The sequence below is a fragment of the Archocentrus centrarchus genome, chromosome 4, assembly GCF_007364275.1.
Source record: "Archocentrus centrarchus isolate MPI-CPG fArcCen1 chromosome 4, fArcCen1, whole genome shotgun sequence".
In the NCBI taxonomy this organism is placed as follows: Eukaryota; Metazoa; Chordata; class Actinopteri; order Cichliformes; family Cichlidae; genus Archocentrus; species Archocentrus centrarchus.
The window spans coordinates 38,041,468-38,063,640 of record NC_044349.1 but is presented as its reverse complement, the minus strand read 5'-3'; the positions used below and the strand labels follow the sequence as shown (position 1 = coordinate 38,063,640).

The 22,173-nt window shown below is 43.9% G+C and overlaps 1 protein-coding gene across 4 annotated transcripts in view; it reads right to left on the bottom strand.

Moving 5' to 3' along the window:
* Positions 1 to 22,173, bottom strand: part of lpp (LIM domain containing preferred translocation partner in lipoma) — a 178,832-nt gene that overhangs the window by 51,116 nt on the left and 105,543 nt on the right. For all 4 annotated transcript variants that reach the window (XM_030726934.1, XM_030726933.1, XM_030726936.1 and 1 more), the window contains one exon: positions 17,377 to 17,982. In XM_030726934.1, coding sequence (XP_030582794.1) covers positions 17,377 to 17,982 — 606 coding nt within the window. The remainder of the gene's footprint in view (positions 1 to 17,376; positions 17,983 to 22,173) is intronic.

Sequence of the window (22,173 nt, the reverse complement as noted above, 5' to 3'; positions counted from 1 at the left end):
AAGTTGGTATCACAGGCTAACCAATCAGGCTGCAGCCTAGAACTAATGTTCCTATAAACAGACTGACTCTTTACCTGGAAGGTTCTCACTATCGGCTACAGCCAGCTGTTCAGGGACCGAGGTCAGATGATACATATGGGGAATCCCCACTTTCTCCCTTTCACTCAATAAGTAGGTATAGCCAATCACACAGCATAATATGATCACATGACTAGGCTAAGAAAGAGGCTGTATATCATTAGCATATATTATCATAGTATCAGCAGCCTGAAATCCTCCATGTTGTTTACTCTCCACTTCAGATAAATACAGTTAAAGTGTACAAAGGTACCAAACATCCAGGAATATGAATATCATGCTGCACATCTTTGAAGAGTAAAGAACACATGTGCCAGATTTCAGCTCCGAGTGGATTTGGAGTCTATAGACCGGAAAGATAAAACCTCATGATGGTATGATGTCAATAACCTCCTGCTTTATTTTGTGCAGGAGGATTTTTAAAAAGTGAGCAGAATTCAGATGTCAGTTTAACTTTTGAGGAATCATGAATTTAGGCCAGTCTTTTTTTTTTTTTTTGCACAGTTCAAAAGGAGCATGCAAACACAATGAGCCTGAGAGCCGCTGCACAAACAGCACAAACCACTGAGCTGAAAGTGATAACCAGAAGGGGAGAAAGTACAAGCAGTGTAAACAGAGCCTGATGGAAGACAACACTAATCCGTGTCTCCATCAGCGGCGCGTTTCTTCTACTTCCTGCAGATGCAGCGCTGCACCTTAAACCGGGCACGATTGTCTTGCCTTTAACAATAGCTGAACACTTCCTGCATGATCAGCACAAACTGAAGAAAGACATAATCACTCACAGACACATTTATCCACAGATTAAATGATGATGGACTTCACAATGCAAAATAGTCTTTAGTGTCAATGGAGCTGCAGCTTTAAGTCAGAGAAGCTTTAGTCAGCTCACAAAAATGTGACATCTTGGCTTTTTGTCTCTCTCACTCACAGCTGGATTATTTAAAATGGACACTGAGCCTTTGGAAGGAAATTGGCTTATTAAAATAATGGTAATAATAAGCCAACAACAGCAAATGGACCACTGCATTAGTGAAGGTTCACGAGGGATTGAATTTTCTTATTGGATTGGAAATATCTAAAAATATGCATTTGTTGCTGCAACACTAAACGAGTGATTACGGCAGCTTAGGCGACTCCGTTTCACCAAAACAATGAAAGGATTGCTGGATCAGTCACACTACCCTTCCAGTGTGTGAGTGTGTGTGGTGCATACAGTGTGTATGAGCAGCTATCAGTTTATAGCAGATGCTCTGATTTCACTGGCAGAACTGACCAGGATGCACTCAGAGGTGGACGAAGCCGCTCGCTTACCAAAGTAAGAAAAACTTCACGCGTGGTGAAAATTTGCTTTGTCATTTCTCCAGCAGCTGAGATTTACTGAACAACTCTCTCCGTATGTGAGAGCAATCACGTGTTTTATGTAATCCAGCTGATGAATTTGCAGCCTGCGATGTTAAACAGGTTACGAGGGATCTGTAATGCAGAGGAACCATCGCGGCGCTGCAAATGAAGCTCAAGGCCACCTTCTGAGGAGGCACAGATAAAGTAGACATTCTCTGCAAACAAAATAGGTCATGCTGTTTCAGCTCCAATTAAACGCAGAGGAAAAAATAACAGTCAACTGTAGAGCAGCTGTGTACAGAGCAGCCGACGATAATTAAAAATTAACCAATTCCATAATTGACTTTTTCCACAGCCATTCAAACCTTTGCTGAGAAGTGAATTGGTATAAAGGGATGAATTTCAGAGTGTGTGCAGACATGTAATGTATGTGGAGGGCCTTTCAATGTTTGTAAGATGTGCGTGTGTAAAAACTAGGTCATCTGTTCGGAACTGACACATCCCCCTGCAAACAGATATTTGGAAATCTGAGCGTGCAGAGAGGGGTGCCACAAGCAATCTGAAAAAAACACACACAACAACAACAACAACAAATGACTGCACAAATCGTCGGGACGGAGATAAAACTTATTTAGCGTCTCTTTGTATACAATTACCGCGGTGTGAACGGAGCAAACACCATATTAAAGCGGATGCAGGTTTCCCTGGTTTTGGGTGTGAGCTCCCAGTATTCTCCTGCAGTCTCCTCATGTGGGAGCCTGGATCCATATTTAAATACATGTGGTGGAGATAATGAAGATTCATACAGGTTATCCCTTCAAATCGATGTATTGGGAACCTGCACTTCCCTTTTGTAATACACAGTGTGTCCATCTCCTGTGTAATTTCACCTCTCAGGCAAACCATGATATATCCTTCCCATTTCCACCTAAACAACTGCATGGTTTATCTGAATGACACCCTGAGGGATCTCTCCTGACCAAACACTACCGCTGAAACGCTGCAGCCAACATCGCACAAAGGCCCAGCCGCTCAATGGGGGGGGCAGGAATGATTCGAAAGTGCACACGTTTCATTGACTCCGATTCAGGGGAGGATAAAAGCCTTCTTTTGTGGACAGAGAAGGCTGTGAAGAGGAAAAAGAGGACTCGGGAAAACAGAGAAAACTTGTTGGTGTGCAGAGGCGGTGAGGAGATCATGTCCGGGAGGATCCAGCAGGGGCCACTGTTCATGCAGGTGCCGCCGCTCTCCTCCTCTGTGACCGAACCAAAAAGACCGTTTTCCTTCCCGCGTGATCGATACGTGAGCCGAGCGTGTCAGGCAGTCCATCACTTCTTCCACATTCAGTGAAGTGAGCTCATTAAAAATGCTCTTTACTACCTACTGTTGGAAACAGAGGTCTGAACACTAAATATTTTTATTAGGCGCCGCCTGTCACTGTGAGAGGCCGTCGAGTGTGCCGGAGTCAGACCGAAATCCTCTGACCTGCTACTGTCACAGCACACGAAGGCTGTGATGATGAAAAGACACGCCCGCCCATCTCCATCAGACATCAAACCCACCGTCATTATTGCAGAGCACTGTTTGCTATTTAGCATCATAATAAAACACATGGACGTGGGGTTCACTGCCTAAACCTCACGTGCAGCACTGCAGCTACCAGCTTTGTCCCGTGGCTGCAGCCTGATATTACTCATCATCTCATAATGTGCACTGATGTACACACTGACAGTGACTTGAAGTGTGTCAGACATTAGCAGTGCCGGACAAAATAACTTCTAAAATCTTGTAATAGCAGGAAAGTGAAACAGCAGCAGGGTTAACCTGAGAGAAGAAGCAGGGAGGGTCTGAGATCATGCAGCATGAAATGTATTTTACTGCTGTAAGAAAGGAGCAGAGAAGCCGACTGTCTGAAAATATCATAAGAGTCTAACAGGAGTCAGCTGATGCTCTATCACTCTTAGTCTCTTTCCTTCCTCCATAATATTTCCTTAAACACTGGAATCCTTGGAGCGTCGTATGTCGTCGTTTCCTCTCGACATTTAAAGGCCTCTGTTATAAAAATCCTGGTGTGGTGTGGACACAGGCCAGGAGCTCTGAAGCTGCCTTCAAAACTCACAAGAACGCTGTAGGCGTAACTTCCTGCTCTGCGCTCTTTTTTAGGGCCGTACTTTTCATTAAGAAACGTCTCGCCAGCCTTTTAGTTTCACAACCAAGGGTGCGTCTGCTTGGCAGGAGGGGGTGTTTTGTTGTTGTCGGTGTGAACTGTATTTTAGACTTTGACAAGTGGGTAAATGCCACCAAAAGCCACACGATAAGACAAAGTAACCGTGTTTAAAGGTAAAATCTCAGTCCTCCTGGATGCAGCTGCACCTCTTCGCTCCAGCCCAGCAGGATGAAAACAAGAAAATAAACTGCTCAGACATGTTGGACTGCCAGGGCTCACTGAACTGCACTGACAGGCATCGATCCGGCAGTTATTTACCAGCCGAGCCGCTGAGGGGGCATGAAGAGAACACGGTGGCAGGGCCTATTATTTATGAGCAGTTATGTGACAAACACTTGTGATCTACGAGGGGTTACGACCGGCTGAAGGAACCGGCCAATCAACAACTCACAAAAACGAACCTGAGAGCAGCTACAACAATATTCCTGTGACACCAACGAGTTCACGCATGAAATCACGAGTATCGCGGGTCAGATAATGATTGGAAGGTTTCGGGAACATTCAGGAGACGCTTTATAAAATCGTTTCTCTTTCATGGATGTTTACTCGAGCTGTCTGGGAATTCATTGGAATTCACACATGAAACAGAATCCAACTTCCCAGGAAAAAATACCCGGGAAAGCTGTATTAGATGGATTCTCTTTATTATCTCTATGTCTCTCATAAGCTAACATTAGCCCTGCATTCACCTGCACCCTAACAAACAGTGATGATGGCCGGGAAACGAACCCGCGCTTCAATGGGCTCATTCATGACCCCAGGATGCTTTCTGATGGCTTTATTTGTGTTCATCAGTGTTTGGAAATGTGGAATCCTTGAAATATTTTGGAAAAAATATTTTGGAGTACATTGTTCTTCTCCAGGTTTGTAAGCCACGGTTGGCTGTAAAACGATCGGTGATCAGAGGTGGAAATTACGATCAAATCAAAGCCTGTGCTGTTCAAAAAAATACACACAGCTTCCCATCCTCCCCACCACACCAGCGGGCCAATCTCCGTACCAGCTACTGAAGGCAGCCGGAGAAGGAGACTGAGTCGATTCATGGGAGGAGATTAACATTATTACAACTACACGTGTAAAGAGTACTGAGGTGATCAGTGAGCCCTCTGTTCCATCCTCAGGGCTTTATCACGACACAACAAATATACTGAAATTCCTGGGACGCACGACGTCTGTGACCTTTGGATTTTATTAATCCATCCATAAAATGGGAGGGGGAATCGGGGCTTCAGTTTACCAACAACCAGTGGATACTACACACTGTAAGTTCTCCTGACATGAAGCTGCCATCAAGAACAAGCTGTGCACCTGGTTTCATAAACCATCAGGACAGACTTCATTTTAATAGCTAATTAAAGGTCTTCGGTAGTCAGTTCTTCATTCTGCCATCGATGAGGCTGCTCCAGTTTAAAAGAGCTGTTCAGAGCTCTGCTGTCAAAGGTTTGACTCGTACAATGTGTGATAATCTGGCTGCAGGTCAACCATCACTGAGCTGCAGAAAATCTGTCAGGAACATCCTGCAGACCTTTGCCCGATGGAAGTTTCAACAGAATAAGTTCCTATTTTTAGAGCCGTGCCCACAGAGGTCCAGAAGATTTCAAATATCAATGAGCGACGAGCAGCGAGTTCAGCAAAACGCTGACGGACGGCTCGGCGTCGTCTTTCAGAGCTAAAAAAAGTTAGAACAGTGGTGTAGCAAAAGATCATTTAAATAAATAGTTTTCATACATTATTATTCATAGTCCAAAGTCTCTGTCGGCCCGCACAGCTGTTTTAAAGCTGGAAGAAGCCACTGAATGGAAGCTTTCGAATGCGCTGGTATGAACGTGAACCATGAGGAGATTGGCCATAAATCACTGACCTCAAGGATCAGGTCCCCTGGACTGACCTTTAGTCTGTGAAGCATTCAGTAACAAGATCCTGAGTGGACCCCCGCTACACTCTGTGCCATCCAGCAACACGTCGCAGGCACAGCAGTAATTATACACAGTAGCTTGTACCTCTGCAATGCTACGGGGAATCCAGCTGATCCTCGTCACGCCGTCTGACCTGCATTAGAGCTGTAATGACTTCTGATGATACGACACACGAGCATGTGTGCTGCATAGTTACAAGGTACGAGTCAGTCACCTGATATGAGCCAAGGATTAATATTCCAAACTGACATGAGCTTCAAGGGTGAGAGCATGTAAGTGCATGGCTTTTTTTCTTAGTATGCCACACAGACGCAGTTTTACACTATTGGAGACGTGCTGTGGAAATGTTTATTGATGCCTGTTTATTTCCCCTTACACAGATTCATCTTATACACCCTTAAATTTCCTCCCATCAACTTACTAATATTTTCTCAGAAAGCACAAAGTACTTTAAAAACTTTAAAATGATGAAATGTCCAGTGCCGCCGTGACCACTGCCTGTTCTCTTGGCTCATATGTATGTTGTAGTTATATTTACTGGTTTTACAAGAGTCCCCTTGACTGACCTGCTGCTGTGCTAATACATGGAAGAGCTCAACACTCACCAATGAGCTCAAAGGTTGGAGCCAATGTAGGCGATGTTTCCATATTTACAGAAATAACTAGCAGGGGAGTAACTGACTGTGGAACTGAGGGTCCCCCACCCCCATAGGGTAGCAACTTGTCAGTCAGAAGGTAGCCACACCCTAAGGGCTCACTCACACTAGAGTACAAGCAGCAGGGCAACCTCCTTGTGTCTGCTGATTGCACTGAATTTTTTTGCTGTTGGAGATGATTGCAAGTAGTTGCGGCGACCAACTGGTCGCCCAGAGGTTGCAACACCCTCAACCTCTGAGCAACCACGTTGGATCATATGGTGATTGCACAGGTCGCCTGGTGGGAGGCAACCTGTCTCCAAGGAACTGTGGTCCAACTCAGACTGAATGCAAGCACTCTCAGACAGAATAGCAAAAATAACTGCTGACTGATTTATAAATATAGACAAACTGCCAACATGCTTCAGTCTGAGCCAGTCCAAAGACTGCAACTCATCTGCAACACATCCTGCAAAGGGGAACTCAACTCAGCTGCATGTATTCTGGTTATATGCAAATATAAGAGTGAAGCTGCCGAGTAAATGTGTCATTCTGCACTTAAATTGCCATCCCGCAGCAACTACATTCCTCTTTGTGGAGGAATTTCAGTTTGAAATCTCTGAGATTCTGACTGGACTATGAATGTAAGTAGTTCGTGTATATTTCTGCATATTTCAAACAGATATAACTACCAGCTGGACCCCCACTCACCTGCAGACACCAAAGTTGCTTTGAAAACAGAAACTGACAGCAACTGGTTGCAGAACTGATCCCTGTCTTCAAAGCAACATTTTCAAAAGCAATGAAATCACAAGTTCACCCAGTTGCAACAGTTTTGGCGTCAAACCGCCGTCTTCCCTTCTGTGACTGTAGCAAAGACGCTGCTTTATCCTCCCGGGTGACCCGAACAACAATTTCCAAAACAACCAACATGATGTTGTATTTAGCACGATTTCAAACTGAGACCATAAACATATAAGAAAAGTGTTACTGAGGTCATCAATCATCAGTCTTTTTCCTAGACTTTGATACAATTCAACTTATTTTTGCAACCAGAGGAGTCGCCCCCTGTCGGCTATTAGAAAGAATGCAGGTTTCGCTTTTCAACTCTGTGGCCATCACTTAGCTTGTGACAATCTTAACCACTGCAAGTAGCTCGATTTTCAGCCAACTGTAGCGCAAATTCAACTAATTTAATTCAACTACTTTAAAAAATTCCTAAAAAAAAAAAAAAATGAATGCTTGTTTCTTCCTTTACTAATAGCAGACATCAGGGTTTGGTTTGCTGAGATAAAAAGCTGCTGGTGCTAATTCTCCAGCTGAGTGCCATTAAATCTCTTCAGGAGAGATTATTTTAACTGAAATGTTGCCTCTGACAAAAGAAAGTGGAAAACATGATGGAAAGATGTTTTTTATGCACGCAGAGATGTGATGTTTTCATCTGTCACAATATTTCGTCTCGCCAGTGGATTTTAAGACAGCTTCAGTCTGTTTTTATTTTATGCATTTCTACTCAGTTGGCAATGTGCAAGAACCACATTAATGTGCCAGCAAAGGCCAAGAAGAAGATTTCTAGCAAGTAAACATCACTCCAAGTTGTCTCTGGAGCTTGAAAAAGGCGACTGGACTTCTTTTTTGTTTCTTGAAGACGTTTCACCTCTCATCCGAAAGGCTTCTTCAGTTCTCAACCAAATGGTGAGAACTGTTCACACCCATTCACACCTTTGTTCCAGTGACCTCAATAGGCCACAGGAAACAATGGAGCGGAGTCCTAAGTTGGTTTCAACTGAAACCACTGATTAAATATGACCCACGCCCCCTTCACACCTGGGCACATGTGTTCAAGCACATGATCAATAGAGGGTCATAACCACCTCCAGGGGACTACGCCCACAGGGGTTTAAATACCTGGGTCTCTCCACCATTTGGTTGAGAACTGAAGAAGCCTTTCGGATGAGAGGTGAAACGTCTTCAAGAAACAAAAAAGAAGTCCAGTCGCCTTTTTCAAGCTCCAGAGACTACTATGACCTGGATAACTGAGAATCTACACAGACATCACTCCAAGTTTATCATTTTGAACAAATCTACTACTAATTTCTATTAAAGGCACACACATGTTCTCTGTCATCTTAAATCCACAACAATATGCATCAGTCAGTGCCGGACTAAAGCTCGCAGTCTGCTATTAAAGAAAAGCTATTTTTGCTTTCCTGTGTAAGCTCACTTTCTTGAACACATGAAAAAGCAGCTGAAAGGGCAAAGCAGCTCACAGGTGTAATTGGAGTATTCATACTTAGATATGAGTGGGTGTGCTTTTTCAAAATCATAACTCATTTTGTGTTTAATTGAGCTGTCAAGACAATAACACTGAGAAACTGCATGGAAAATGTTCTAATTATACTTTCAGGTTCATTACCTGCACAAACACTCAGATTCACACTCATTTCAGTGACATCGTTTTTCTGAAAGCACCACTGTAAATTAATATGGCAGAAATACAGAAATAGATATGATTGTGTCCTTTAAGTATGGTGGTGTTTGAATAGCAAACACATAAATGTGTTGAGGTACAGAGCGAGAATTTAAGGCTGCTGTTAAAGTAAAAATAGAAGGCAGCTTTAAGGAATTCTAAGGAGTATTTATTTCATTTCCATGTAGCCAGAGGGAAATTCTGTAGACTGAAGAAAAACACACAAATATGTGGATGAGCGTTCCATGTAACGGCTCCATGAAGCTGTGAAGGAAATTAAAACAGACAAAGGGACAGTGAATGTGTATATGTGACATCATCACTGGCCTCATGTAAAAAAATCCATCTTTTCTTTTTTGCTGCTGAGCACAAATTGTCAGTACCACAAAAATATGGAGCTATCTGTACACGTCAGCTATAGAACACAGTGTAATTTGTTTCAAGGTGTATCTGCAGAGAAGATCACAGGGTTACAGATAACATGCCTTCATCTTGGCTCTCACTCTGTAGTTACACATGGTGGTAACCCTGCACCAGGCACACTGATCTGCAGCCGAGCTGGAAACCCGGCACCCAGCCTGCTGCCGTTTTTAAGGCCTGCACATGCCTCTTAAATTTAGGGCGGCTAGGGTCAACCTCATGTGGTGCAAACACAGCAAGTGTTCACACCTGGTCACCTTCCATGCATACATATAATTCTCTCTCACAGGCAACCCTTCCTCTGAAACCCGGGCTCCTATTTTAAAGGAACAAGAAAAGTTTTTTTTTTTATACAAATAATCATGTTAACAAAATTTACATTTTTATGGTTATAATCAGCTACATGACAGATTAGGTTCTTTTGTGGTTATATTCAGATGCTCCAAAGTAAGAATTATGATTAATATGAGTGCTTGAGGTTCCTGATAATACACAAGCAAAAGTAAGAAAACAAACAAACAAATACTGTAATGTGATATTTTTGTTGGAGGTTCCTCAGGGGTCTATCCTAGGCCCACTTTATTCCTTTCCTACATGTAACTGGGAATTAAACCAACACAGAGGCCTTGGACACAGCAGACAGCACAGTGCTAATGCTGCTGAGTGCAGGTCGAATGCTGTCTGTTTAGAAAGCTGCTTGATGCGTGAAAGGGAACAACTGCAAAGTTCATGTTGCAGAAGAAGAAACGCACAAGACGCCAGGTCATGTTTGTAACATATTACCTGGTAAAATAAAGGTTAAATAAATAAACATCACTGTTTTTAACATTCAGGCTCACTTCCTTTTTCTTGCGGCAGATGCCAACAACACCACCACACACACGAACGCAAGTAGCTACGTCACTGTTGTGGTGTATCATTGGTGCTGTCCCCTGTGACTGTGAAAGGAGTGGTACATATTTGGCACTTTTCTGAGCTCTCCAGGAGCTTTTTACTGTACGCCACATACTGTGATCGAGGTTCAGCGTCCCTCCCAGTGACGCTCAGGAACGAGCCACCGAGCCTCTGACTGGTATCTGACTGCATGCTCGATAATCCAGGAGAGGACATCCCCCAAATCTATCCTGTTCATCAGAGGTAGTTTCACCACTCATCCATCTTCTTAAGTCAACTTCTAACTTCTACTTCTGCAAACGCAGAGATTAGAGAGACTGAAGAAGTCACTGATCCTGATCCAACAAAGGAGAAACCGCGTTTCTGTCTTAAAGAAAAAAACAACAAGAAAAACAATTCCAAGCAGTCGTAACGGGACTTCCAAGGAGCAACAAGTTCCTAAAAATGATCCGTCCTGATGTCAGCACTTTCATTATTAACAGTTTCTCATCAAAGCCGAGGGCTTTAGACCAGAAGCACGAGAGCTGTTGGTCTTTTTGTTTAACTGCTTTAAAGCGACGTCACGCACTGTTTTATACTTCTGGGTCTTCACTGTTCTGAACGCGCATGTTCTTCTAAAAGTAGTGAGAAATCCTTTTTTTCTGCCTCACACAGAAACTGTGGTTTACTTTGCTTGATTGGCACAAAAGTTCAGAAACATGCTGCACTTCCCATTTTAATAACTGATCCATTGTCTTTAACATGGTAATAATAACGAATCAATGAGATAATCTAGTGTCAAAAATGCCCTAGTTTCCATGGAAGTGAATTTTTTTGATGGACTTTCACAGGTTTGGCGAACTGCATTGGTTTAAAGGTGGGATTTTATTTCTACTTTTGCAAACGCAATTTTGGAAGATTAATGATTCATACCAGATTACAGGGTTAAAAAGGTTTCTGCAGACACGTGCTGATGCCACCATATGCAAATGTGCTTATGCAGGTCAAAAGGCAGCGTGGCCAGAACTGGAAGGCAGAAATATGTCAAGTTCTTTAAACACGTTTGACAGTTGAAACCATCATTGACCTTCGAGGGGCTTTAACTGGCTGCAGGGACGGAGCAGTGCAAAATAATCCTCTCCTGTCAAACGTCACTCAAGCTTAGCTATAACACAAGTCATCATCCAGCTCAGCTTTGCTCCAACTGCTGGAAAGACAGAGAAAATCGTGGAAATTGGTACGTTAACCGGCAGCCATGAAATCTGTTTGAGATCAAACACTGGTGGATTTGGGTAATTAAGCGTCCTTGAAGTGCATTAATGTGACGAGCTGTTCTCACACCTTCACTTCATGGGTGAGTTAGGACACGTGGGGTGGCAGAGGGTGACACGGGGTGATGCTGGGGGCAGAGCAGGCGAGCTAATCAGAACCGGTCTAGATCACAGAATTCATCCAAGGATTTTCTCTTCGACTTCTAATGAAACTGACCTTCTATGAATACCCTCAATTATGTGAAATGATCTCTTTAATAAAGTCCTCAATCAAAGTCACAGACCCCCCACTGAGAAAGTCCCGGGTGTTGCATAAAATCACCATGAGCTCTCAGTGACTTCAGATGGTTTTTGATAATTATGACAAAAATGTAAATAGTTCATTTTACATGAGTACGGTTTGGTTATTTATACCACAGATTAAAAGATGTGATTTATGACTGTTTGTATAAGGTTATGAACATGTCACGACACTGGGTCAAGCAGAGAGATGATCATAAAGGCAAAGTTGACAGCTTTAGCTTTAATTCTAATCTGCCTTTTATAACGTCCCTGCTCTGTTTTGGCATGAAAAATCTGCTATTCTGCCCACAAACAAAAAACAAAATGATTAAAGGTTTGGATGCACATATTTTAGAGGAGGTTCAGTCATTTACAGCCCATTCATGCATGTGGAGCATTAAAGTTTTCTGATCTGCTACACAGCATCCAATACAGCAGGAGGGGTGGGGGTAAGGGGTGGCACACAGCCCATTATCCCGCTCCAGAATATCCTTGGGAAAGAAAGACAAATATATACATACAGAGTACAAGCTATATCTGTAAAATTAGTGATTCGCTTTTATCTGAAATCAAAGAGATGCTCGCAAATGTACTAAACGCCACCTTTTGTTTTTTAATAATGCATCATACTGGGACCGAGCTTTTCAAGCAAAATGTAGACTTTTGTTTTGAACAAATATAATTAGACTTATTTTTAAAATACTTGCTGCAATGTTGAATCTAATTTGTATTTAGTAAAGTACAGTCCTTGATGAGCTACTCCCAGAGGCTGGGAGCCCCAGTTTGTATTTTCAACCATCAGAAAATCCTTGAATTAAAGAAAACTCAAGGGCCTTCCACTTTCCAGAGATTGTCGAAGGCTGGCTTTATCGAGATCAGAATAGCTCGTCTCTGTGGCATAGATTACTCCGTTCTACGGGACAACAGAGGTTTTAATTCTCTCAGTGAAGTACGGTTCTATAAAAAGGTCTCGTGTTGAATCCTCTGTTTCTTATATATTTTTTTACAACACTGTCTATTTGTTTCCCCCTTTTCAATGATTATTTATGAATTTTTGTCCATGCATTGATTTGTCTTTCACTTATCTAATTCAGGGTCATGTGGGGGTGCCGGAGCCAATCCCAGCTGTCACTTGGTGGGAAGCAGGTTACCAAGTCTGCTGTTGGACTAACACAGAAAGGAAAAACCAATCCCTCACATTCACATCTACAGTCAATTCGCCAGTGAACCTAACATGCGTTTGGACTGTGACGGGAAGCCAGAGTACCTGGAGAGAACCTGCAACAGGAAACTTCTTCCTGCCCGGACACTGAAAGGACTGACAGACCGACCGCTCCTCCTCAATCCTGCATGGCTGTTCTTAGTTGGTGGAGAATTTGTCAGAGTAATTTAATTTGTGTGTGTGTTTTTGCACAAAATGGTATTTTTGTTACACCAATCACACTGGTGACTGTAGCGCAGGAGGTAGAGCAGGTCATCGACTAAAAGGAAGGTCAGTGGTTCGATTCCTGGCTGCTCCAGTCTGCGTGCCAAAGTATCCTTGGGCAAGATACTGAACCCCAAATTGCTCTCCGATGCAACCGTCAGAGTGTGAATGTGTGTGCAGGTTAGATAGAAAGCACTTTGTGTGTGTGAATGGGGAAATGCAAACATGTATAAAGTGCTTTGAGTGCTCAGCAGAAAAGTGCTGTATAAGAACCAGTCCATTTACCAGCCTGGGGGCTGCATCTGCCAATCACTGGTGAATTTCTCGCGGTAGCCGAGCATCAACCTCTGAGCTGGAAAATGAAGCCAAAGCAAAAGTGCCAAAAACTGCAGTTCCTCTGATGTCCACTTGAGGCTGGCTCTGAAAGTGAGTCAATGCCCAAAGGCTCCCATATTAAAATGCCCAACTAAAGAGAATTAGAAAGCCTTCATTTAGATTCTGGTACAAAAAAAACTGTTTTTGGTCTCCATGGATAGTTTCTCTCTTCATAATCACTCTAGTGGGGGAGAATTTTATTTTTATAACCCATCCATCTGGATTGACAGCGTCCAACACAGGCAGCTGTAGCCGATGGGCACCCGCCAGCCTGCACCTTCAGTAATTGGAGTCACTGAACTGGACCTCTCCACTGAGTCTGTGAATATTTTTAATGCAATTATCATACTGTTGATTGTACTAACAGACACACCACTAAGTCTGTGCTCCAGTTTGGTCAATTAAATTCTAATCATTTATTTTAATGTTACTGGAACTAATTAGTGAGTACCCACGTCTGTGTGATGCACCTGGAAAGTTTATGGATGCAGATTGTTAGAGTTAGATGATAACTTCTTATCCAAATATGTTACTTCTGGGTCCAAAAAACCCCACCACGATAGTAGCCAAAACACTAAAACAGAGCCTTCAAAATGCAGATGCAGAAACCAGTGGGTGCTCTCACAGTGTCTACATCCATCTTTTATACTGTTCACTAGTATGAACTCATGAGAGGAGACTAGAGTGGGTGATATATATTGGTGTGCTATCCCAGGAAGCATCCTAGTCAGATGCCCGAACCACCTCACCTGGTTCTTTTTGATATGGAGGAGCAGCAGCTCTAGTCTGAGCCCCTACCAAATGGCTCCACTCCTCGCCCTATTTCTAAGGGAAAGGCCACCCTCCCATCAGAGGAAGCTCATTTCCACCACCTGTATTTGCAGTCTTGTTATTTTGGTCACTACCCAAAGCTCATGACATGGGTGAGCGTAGGCATGTAGACTGACCGGTAAATCGTCAGCTTCGTTTTTACGCTCAGTTCTCTCTTCATTACGACAGACCGGTGCAGCGTCCGCATCCCTGCAAATGCAGCCCCAACCTGTCAATCTCCTGCCCCCATCTTCCCTCACTTATGAACAAGACCGCAAAATACTTAAACTCCTCCATCTGGGCAGCAACTCGTCCCTGACCCAGAGTGGGCACTCCACATTTTTCTGGCTGAGGACCATGGCCTCAGACTTAGAGGTGCTAGTTCTCATAGCCAGCTGTTTCACACTCGGCTGCAAACTGTTCCACTATAAGCTGCAGGCCACCACCTGATGAAGCCAACAGGACCGCATCATCCACAAAGAGCAGAGATGAGATTCACCAAGCCTTCCACCATTTGGCTACGCCTAGAAATTCATAAAAATTCTAAACAGAATTGGTGACAACAATGGGCCGGACACCCCATAATCCTGCAGCCCCCCTCCCCCCCGAAGGATACCCCAATGGATGTGGTTGAATGCCTTCTCAAAGTCCACAAAACACATATAGATTGGATGGGCAAATTCCCACACACACTCACATATTCTTGAAATGCTAAAGAGCTGTCCGCTGTTCCATAACCAGGATGAAAACTGCATTATTCCCTCTTAAATCTGAGGTTTGACTAATGGACAAACTCTCCTTTCCAGCACCCTGGCATAGACCTTCCTGTAAGGCAGAGGAGGCAGAGGAGTGTGATCTTCCTGTAGTTGGAGTACACCCTCTGGTCTCACTTCTTAAAGATTGGAAGCACCACTCCAGTCTGCTAAACCAGAGGCATTGCCCCAGATCTCCACGCGACATTGCAGAGCTGGGTGAACCAGGCAGCCCTACAACATCCTGAGAGTTCAGGAACTCAGGGCAAATCTTGTCTGCACCAGGGGCCTTGCCACCAAGGAGTTGTTTAACTACCTCAGTGACCTCCCTCATCCTCACACTCTGCTTCCTCTACAGGTGTGTCAGTAGGATTAAAGAGGTGGTTGAAGTATTCCTTCCTCCGCCCAACTATACCCTCAGTTAAATTCAACAGCATCTCACTCACACTATACATCGTACAGAGCACTGCTTTCCTCTCCTGAGTTGCCCAATCGCTTGCCAGAATTGCTTTGAGGCTGTCAGAAAGTCTGTTTCCATAGGCTCACTGAACTCCTCCCACACCCGAGTTTTTGCTTCAAACACTGCCTGAGCTGCATTATGCTTGGCTTGCTGGTACCCATCAGCTACCTCCAAAGTACCACGAGCTAACCAACTCCAATAGGACTCATTTTCAGTTTGATGGCTCCCTCCATCTCCAGTGCCCACCATCTGATTCGAGGATTACCTCCACAAGACACCTTGCAGCTGCAGATCCATACAGCAGCCTCAACAATGGACGTGTGGAACATGGTCCACTCATACTCAGTGTCCTCAGCCTTCCTCCGAACGCCTCTGCCAGATGTGCCCAGTGCGGAAACTGTTCCTTTGATCTTCCTCTCATAAGGGTTGCCTGAGTCACTCTTCGTCTGGCCCCTCACCCAGAATCAATTTGTCTTGGGAGACCCTGCTAGGGGTCAAAAGCCCTCGGACAACATAGCCTCTGCAGTCCCTGGGACACACAAACGCCTGCACCACAATAAGGTGACAATTCACAAAGAGGGAAAACAAACAAAAGAAAAAAAAAACAATATACAATATGGTGGTATGTGAAATACAAATATATATATATATATATATATATATATATATCACCGTTTAGCCTAGAGATATCCAAACATGCCTTTTTTTTTAAACAGCTCTTTTTTTGCTTGAAGGACAGCGATGCAGTACTTCCTAACAACATGCACGTGTACAGACTGCACAGTGACACTGTCACCTTCCATCTGTACACAGCTACATGAAAAAAATACTACAGTGAAGCTACAAGCTCAGATTTACATACTGTAGGTGGTAGCTATACTGTAAACTGTTAAAGTATACTAGTACAAGCTGCCCGTTATGAGACAAACACAGTCAGACGGTGTAAAGTCCAACAGAGCAGATCTGTCACAAAGGTTCAAATAACTTCATTCAGAGCATTTCAATGAAAGACGGCTCCATACTGCTTTGCCAGATGATGCAGCACAAATGTATGCATACACAAATAACAGTACACACATTTGCACCGCTGTACACCCAGAGCTTTCTCCTTTATTAAACTGTATTAAATATGACTGGAAAGCTGCAACAGAGAGAGAATGAGACCAGGCTGTGTTTTTCAGATTCTTGCTGTGCCCTGAGAGGCTCAGTCAATGTGGGTGACCACTTTCTAAAGGTTCTGTCAGTGAGCTGCTGACCCAAGCAAAGCAGTTTAAATACCTGCGGGTCATGTTTGTGACAATAAAATGGAGCCAGACTTCAACAGGAGGAATGAATGATGAGGTGATCTCAGAGAAAACCAAAGCCCTTCATTCATCTTTGGATTTTAAAACTTTAAACCATCTGCCCCTGGGGACTCAAAGGACACTGTTTTTCATTTAAGCAAATAAAATATGTTCTTCCAGTTTTTGATATGGATAGGGGTTCAAATATCTCACAGAGGTTTGAAGAGAAGCTGCTATTCTTTTGACAGACGCCAACTGAGGTGGTTCAAGCGTCCAATCAGGACACCTCCCAGTCATCTCCCTGTGGAGGCATTCCAGGGACATCTGACAGAACGCTACAGGGCAAACCTAGAACACACTGGAGGGATTAAACATCCCAGCTGGCCTTAAAAATGCCTCAGGATTCTCAAAGGACAGCTCAGAAACTCTACTTATTTAAGCAGGAAGTGAAACTCTTTAGATGAAGAATACGTCTTGTGTTTTGTGTGTTAGAATGTTTTTATGGGAGAAACTGGAACTCCCAGAGAAAACCCCCAAAAGCCAAAAAGGGGAATTCCCCTGCCCAGCTTCAAACCCAGGAACTTCTGACTGTGAGGGACAGAGAACTGCTGAAACACTGTGCTGCCACAGTGCTAAACTTAGATCAGTTAAGTGGCAGAAAATGTCAGACAGGTGGATGGCAATGACAAAATGGAAGCCTCATCAAAGATTGGATAACTGTTTGAGTAAGCAATGAGTGAGCTGATGTCCTTACCTTTGGTGGAACAGTTGGTCCAGAAGTGTATGGGGCCAAGCTTGGCGGCACATCTGTAATGTAGGTCTTCTTGGGGCCTGGAGGCTGGTATCCTTGGGCTGGGACTGCCTGAGGTCTTCTAGAGTTTATTCCACTTATTTGGGGTACACCTGGATGCTGTTGGTCTTGATATGGCCCCTGTGCCATTGGGGAGAAACCGGGCTGTGGTGGTCCATAAGCAAAGTCAGGACATTTGGGCTGAGCAGGCATGTACTGCACCTGTGCAGGGCTGCGAATGGGCTGCTGGCCAAAATTGTGCCCACCTGGGGCTGGATGCTGGGGTCCGGGCTGGGCCGACCTCACCTGGACGTTGAAGGTGGGCTGACTTGGAGTTGATGCTGTAGCGTAGGAGGCCGGAACCGGCTGCGGAGCCATGTGGCTTTGAGTCTTGGCCACGGGACTTACAGAAGAAGGTGATGTAGATGGCACTCCTGCAGGAGACTGAGGTTTAGGTGTAGACTTCTTGGTGGCAGTCAGAGGGGGTTGAGTTGGGATGACCATTCGCTTGTAACCAGTCACAGGAGCATTCGGGGTGGAGCCTGCTGGGGCTGCTGAGGATGCTGAATTCTGAAAATAAAAAAAGTGACTCCAGTTAGAGGAAAAAAGTGAATTTCACTACTGCTCAGTGACATTTTAAATGATATACTGTAAGCTGAAAATGAACGTCCAAGAAAAAGAACCAGTCTAAAAACATGACATGCTAGTATTAACATGTCATCAAAATGAAAATCCTAGGACGATGATGCTAAGTGGATGAATAATTTCTTATGTTTACCACCTCAGTACAGCCTGATATGCCAAGATCTGCAAATTAGCAAAAAGAGGCTAATGACAGGTACTGGCGATGTATTTAGGGATAAAACAAAATACTGGACAACACAAAAGTCTGACCCTGTGGTGAAGCTGGACTCACCAAATTTCATAGCAATTTTCAAAAATCCCCACCCCACAGTTACGTTAAGACAAAAGATCACCAAAGTTATTAAGATTCACCTTCTCAGCACCGTGTATATATCCAAAATATTTATTAGGCATCTACTGAAAAGATATTTCAGATTTGGCCACAGTGCCAGACCGCTAAAACATCCACCTACAGATCAGCACTGCCATCTCCACAGCCAGGGTGCTAGCATGGCTAAAAAACACTGATAAATGAAATCCTGCTCAATGGTAAAATTATACAACAGATGGATTCAACAGCATTTCACTGACAGTGTGGTTTACGCTCAAATAATTACCCGCCCTGCTTCACCAGAGTCAATTACAAGGCTACCTCGACAGCAGAGGCTCTACACTGTCCATGACCACCCATAATCTACGGCTAATAAAGCAGGCGAGGCAGGGATAAATTGTTTGGCAGAGGACGTCGTGACAGCAGACTGGCAAAGGCAATGACACTTGTGCTGACTCCAGCTGCCTGGACGGGAACGATGTTAAATCACAGAGATTTGTGGCGCCGGTGTTCCTGGGAAGAGACGGCCGTAAAGCAGCAAACACGACCTGGAGCCGAGATTCTCTGCACCTGAACGATCTGATGTCCAAAGGCTGCGTCTCACGCACAAACTAGAGAAAATATAGCAGCTAATAGCAGGCAGAATAACAACACTTCATTCATGTGTCAGAGGCTTCTGCCCCGAGTGTCTCTCATGTAAGTAATAATTGTTTTTCACCACGACTACATATCGGTGTCAGACGTTCAGCCAGTCTAAAAAGGGTCTATCATTAACCTTGGATGGCCTTATTAGGTTACTGCCTGAAGCCAAAAATCAGAGTCAATTACTAAATTTGCAGCACTAAGGGAACAAAAACGAACACTTGTAGTCTTTAGACCCTTTGCAACCCGGTTTGATGAGATGTCTTCTAAAATGGAGCAGAGCAACAATTCCAATCGATTTCCCTTCAAAGTTGATCAAAGCCTGCTGAGCAGAAATGTCACACAGCATTTCCCCCACACTGCTACACTGTTACACTCATGCTGTAATTCTATCAGTGACAGAGTATACAGTACTGTGCTCCTTATAATGTACTGAGATAAAAAGAATTCCAAGTTTTGGTAAACGCATCAACTTTGTCTAAATCCCATCTAATCTAAGTCAGAGGGAAGCCCCTGAGGAACCATTAAAGGCTCCAGAAAATATTTTCTGCTTGCTCTCGGATTTCTGTCTCAGTGATTAGCCCTGATATTTATTTAAAAACTGTGTCTGTCTGCGTACGTATGGAAACATCTTCACTATGCCCTTTAGGAAGTGAAATTACTTAATTTAAATGTTTCATGGGTTTTAAATACTCTAGATTATTAATTTATCTTTAAGGCCTTAGAACCTACAGTAACATTTTGCTTGCTGGGCAATGGAAATGCAAATTGGCCCCCTCAAAATAATTACACTGTCATGGTACATTTTCCACAAATTACATTAAGAGAATGGATTCACTCTCTTCTGAGGGTGATGAAACTAATCAAATGCACCAAATCAGAAAGAAAAGTCTGTGCAGGGCAAAGATTTTCATATCGACTAAACTCTCTTTTTATGTCTCTGACCTGCCAACGTTAATGAGGCCAGTCAGAGGTATTATCAGTGCAGCCAAGGGAAGAGATTGATGGGGAGGGTCAGAGACAATTTGCACTGATAATACTGTACGCCGTTATTGGCCACATTTATTTTGAGCAAAAATACATAAAACAGCAGAATCCAGTCTTAATTAGAAGAGCTCAGTCTCACATAGGCTTGCCTTGTATTTCGATAAACACCAACTGATAGAGACAAAAATGATCTCCACCTTTGCGTTAAATGCTTTTGGTCCTTCGTGTGCCATCAAAAGCGTTTTAACTCATCGAGTGTCGGTCTCGAGCTCTGACGTTATCCACCAGTATCCGGAGACGAGACCACCGTGGATCTGATTCCTTTCCAGCACATCCTCCGAAGGTTGACCCCTGTTTGCGCCTGCTCTTTTCTCCCACATGAACACACTATGTCATCAGCGATGATGATAATTAGCCCCATCTCTAACCCTATACTATCAAAGTATGTGGTATTTTTTGGCCTGTGATAAACAGTCTTGGGCACAAAAACATTAAATAAATAAGCGATGACCTCCGGCTTGCACCGGGGCAGTTCACAGTGTGACGCAGCTGTAATGAGGATTAGCATGTTCGAGTCTGGTTCTCAGAGGGAAAACGAGGGAGTGCTCACTCCGGACTGGGAGTGAGTTGCTGCCCCAAGTGGAGGAGTTCAACTATCTCAGGGTCTTGCTCATGAGTCAGGGAAGAAGGGGGCATGAGATGAACAGACAGACTGGTGCAGCATCCGCAGTAATGCAGACGCTGTAAGGTCACAGTAAAGAGAGCTAAGCGTGAAAGGGAAGCTGTCGATTTATCCACACACTCCCAAACTCATCTTTAGCAATGAGCTTCAGAAGCGCTTTAAGAAGTGGCTGGGGAGGGAGGTATGGTATCTCTGCTTAGAGCGGTGCCCTCACGACCCAGATAAGCATCAGACACTGGATGGATGGATAAATGAAGTCTTCAGGAACAGTTCTCCAGGCTTCCTGAAGGACATCCAAAGCTCTTCTTTGGATGTTTCTGCCTTTGGTTCTGTTCTCTGTCAGGAGGATCCCACACTGCTCCAGTACTGCTGAGGTCCGGGCTCTGGGGAGGCCGATCCATGACTGATGGTGTTCACATGTGTTTTTATATCCAGGGATGCTTTTACTGCAGTGGCAGTGTGTTTGGGATCATTGTCATGCTGAAAGAGGAAGCTGTTACCAATCAGATGCTGATGGTAGTGCATGGTGGATCAAACTCTGATGGTACTTTTCTGCATTCATAATTTCATCCATTTTGACAAGATCTCCAACAGCAATGGCTGAAATGCAGCCCTGAACCATGACGGAGCCTCCACCGTGTTTTACAGATGGCTGCGACACTCACTGCTGGACCTTTCCTGACCTCCGTACATATGCATGATGATGTGAACCAGAAATCTCAAATGTGGATCCATCGCTCCCTCAGACCTGGTCCACTGATGTTCAGTCCAGTTCTAGCATACCCCAGCCTGTCCACCCTGTCTTTACAGATGGCTTCCTGACAGCCGCCCTTCCTCTGAGACCGTTTCTGATGAGGCTTCAGTGAACAGCTGATGAATCAGCTGAAGGTCCAGATGATCTCTCAGGTCCTGTGTCAGGTCTTTGCTGGATTTTTCCTGTTTTTAAGGTTGTGACTTTCAGATCCTATAGATAGTTTTTTAGGCCTCACACTTCTGTCTTCCACTTGTCCACGTTACTCAATTTTTTTAAGGACACACTGCACACAATGCAAAAATGCTATTTCATGCCTGTCAAACTGGGTTATCTTTGTCATTTTTCATAGGTGCAACTAAAGAAACGGGAACAAATGATGTGTTTCTGTGACAGGCTGCTGGTAACAAAGTGCCTATAGGTACAGTTTAAAATGCACTGGTGCATCGTTTGAGTCGGGGAGTTTATGCTTCAATGATTCAAAGGTCAGTGTTAAGTAGCCAAAAAAAAACCCATTCATCTGAAAAGAGTCAGGTACAAGGACTGGACTGAAGAAGAAAAAGCAGCCAAATAATAATGTCCAAATAAAAGCTGGAAGACCTTGAGAAAGCTGGAGGGCTGCTCGTCAGGACCACTTCAGGAAACTCTGAATAAAGAAATAAGGAGGGGCTCAAGACTTCTGCACAGTACTGTACATGAAAAACATTTAACATTTTTCAAAAAAGGTCTTTTTTCACAAAAATG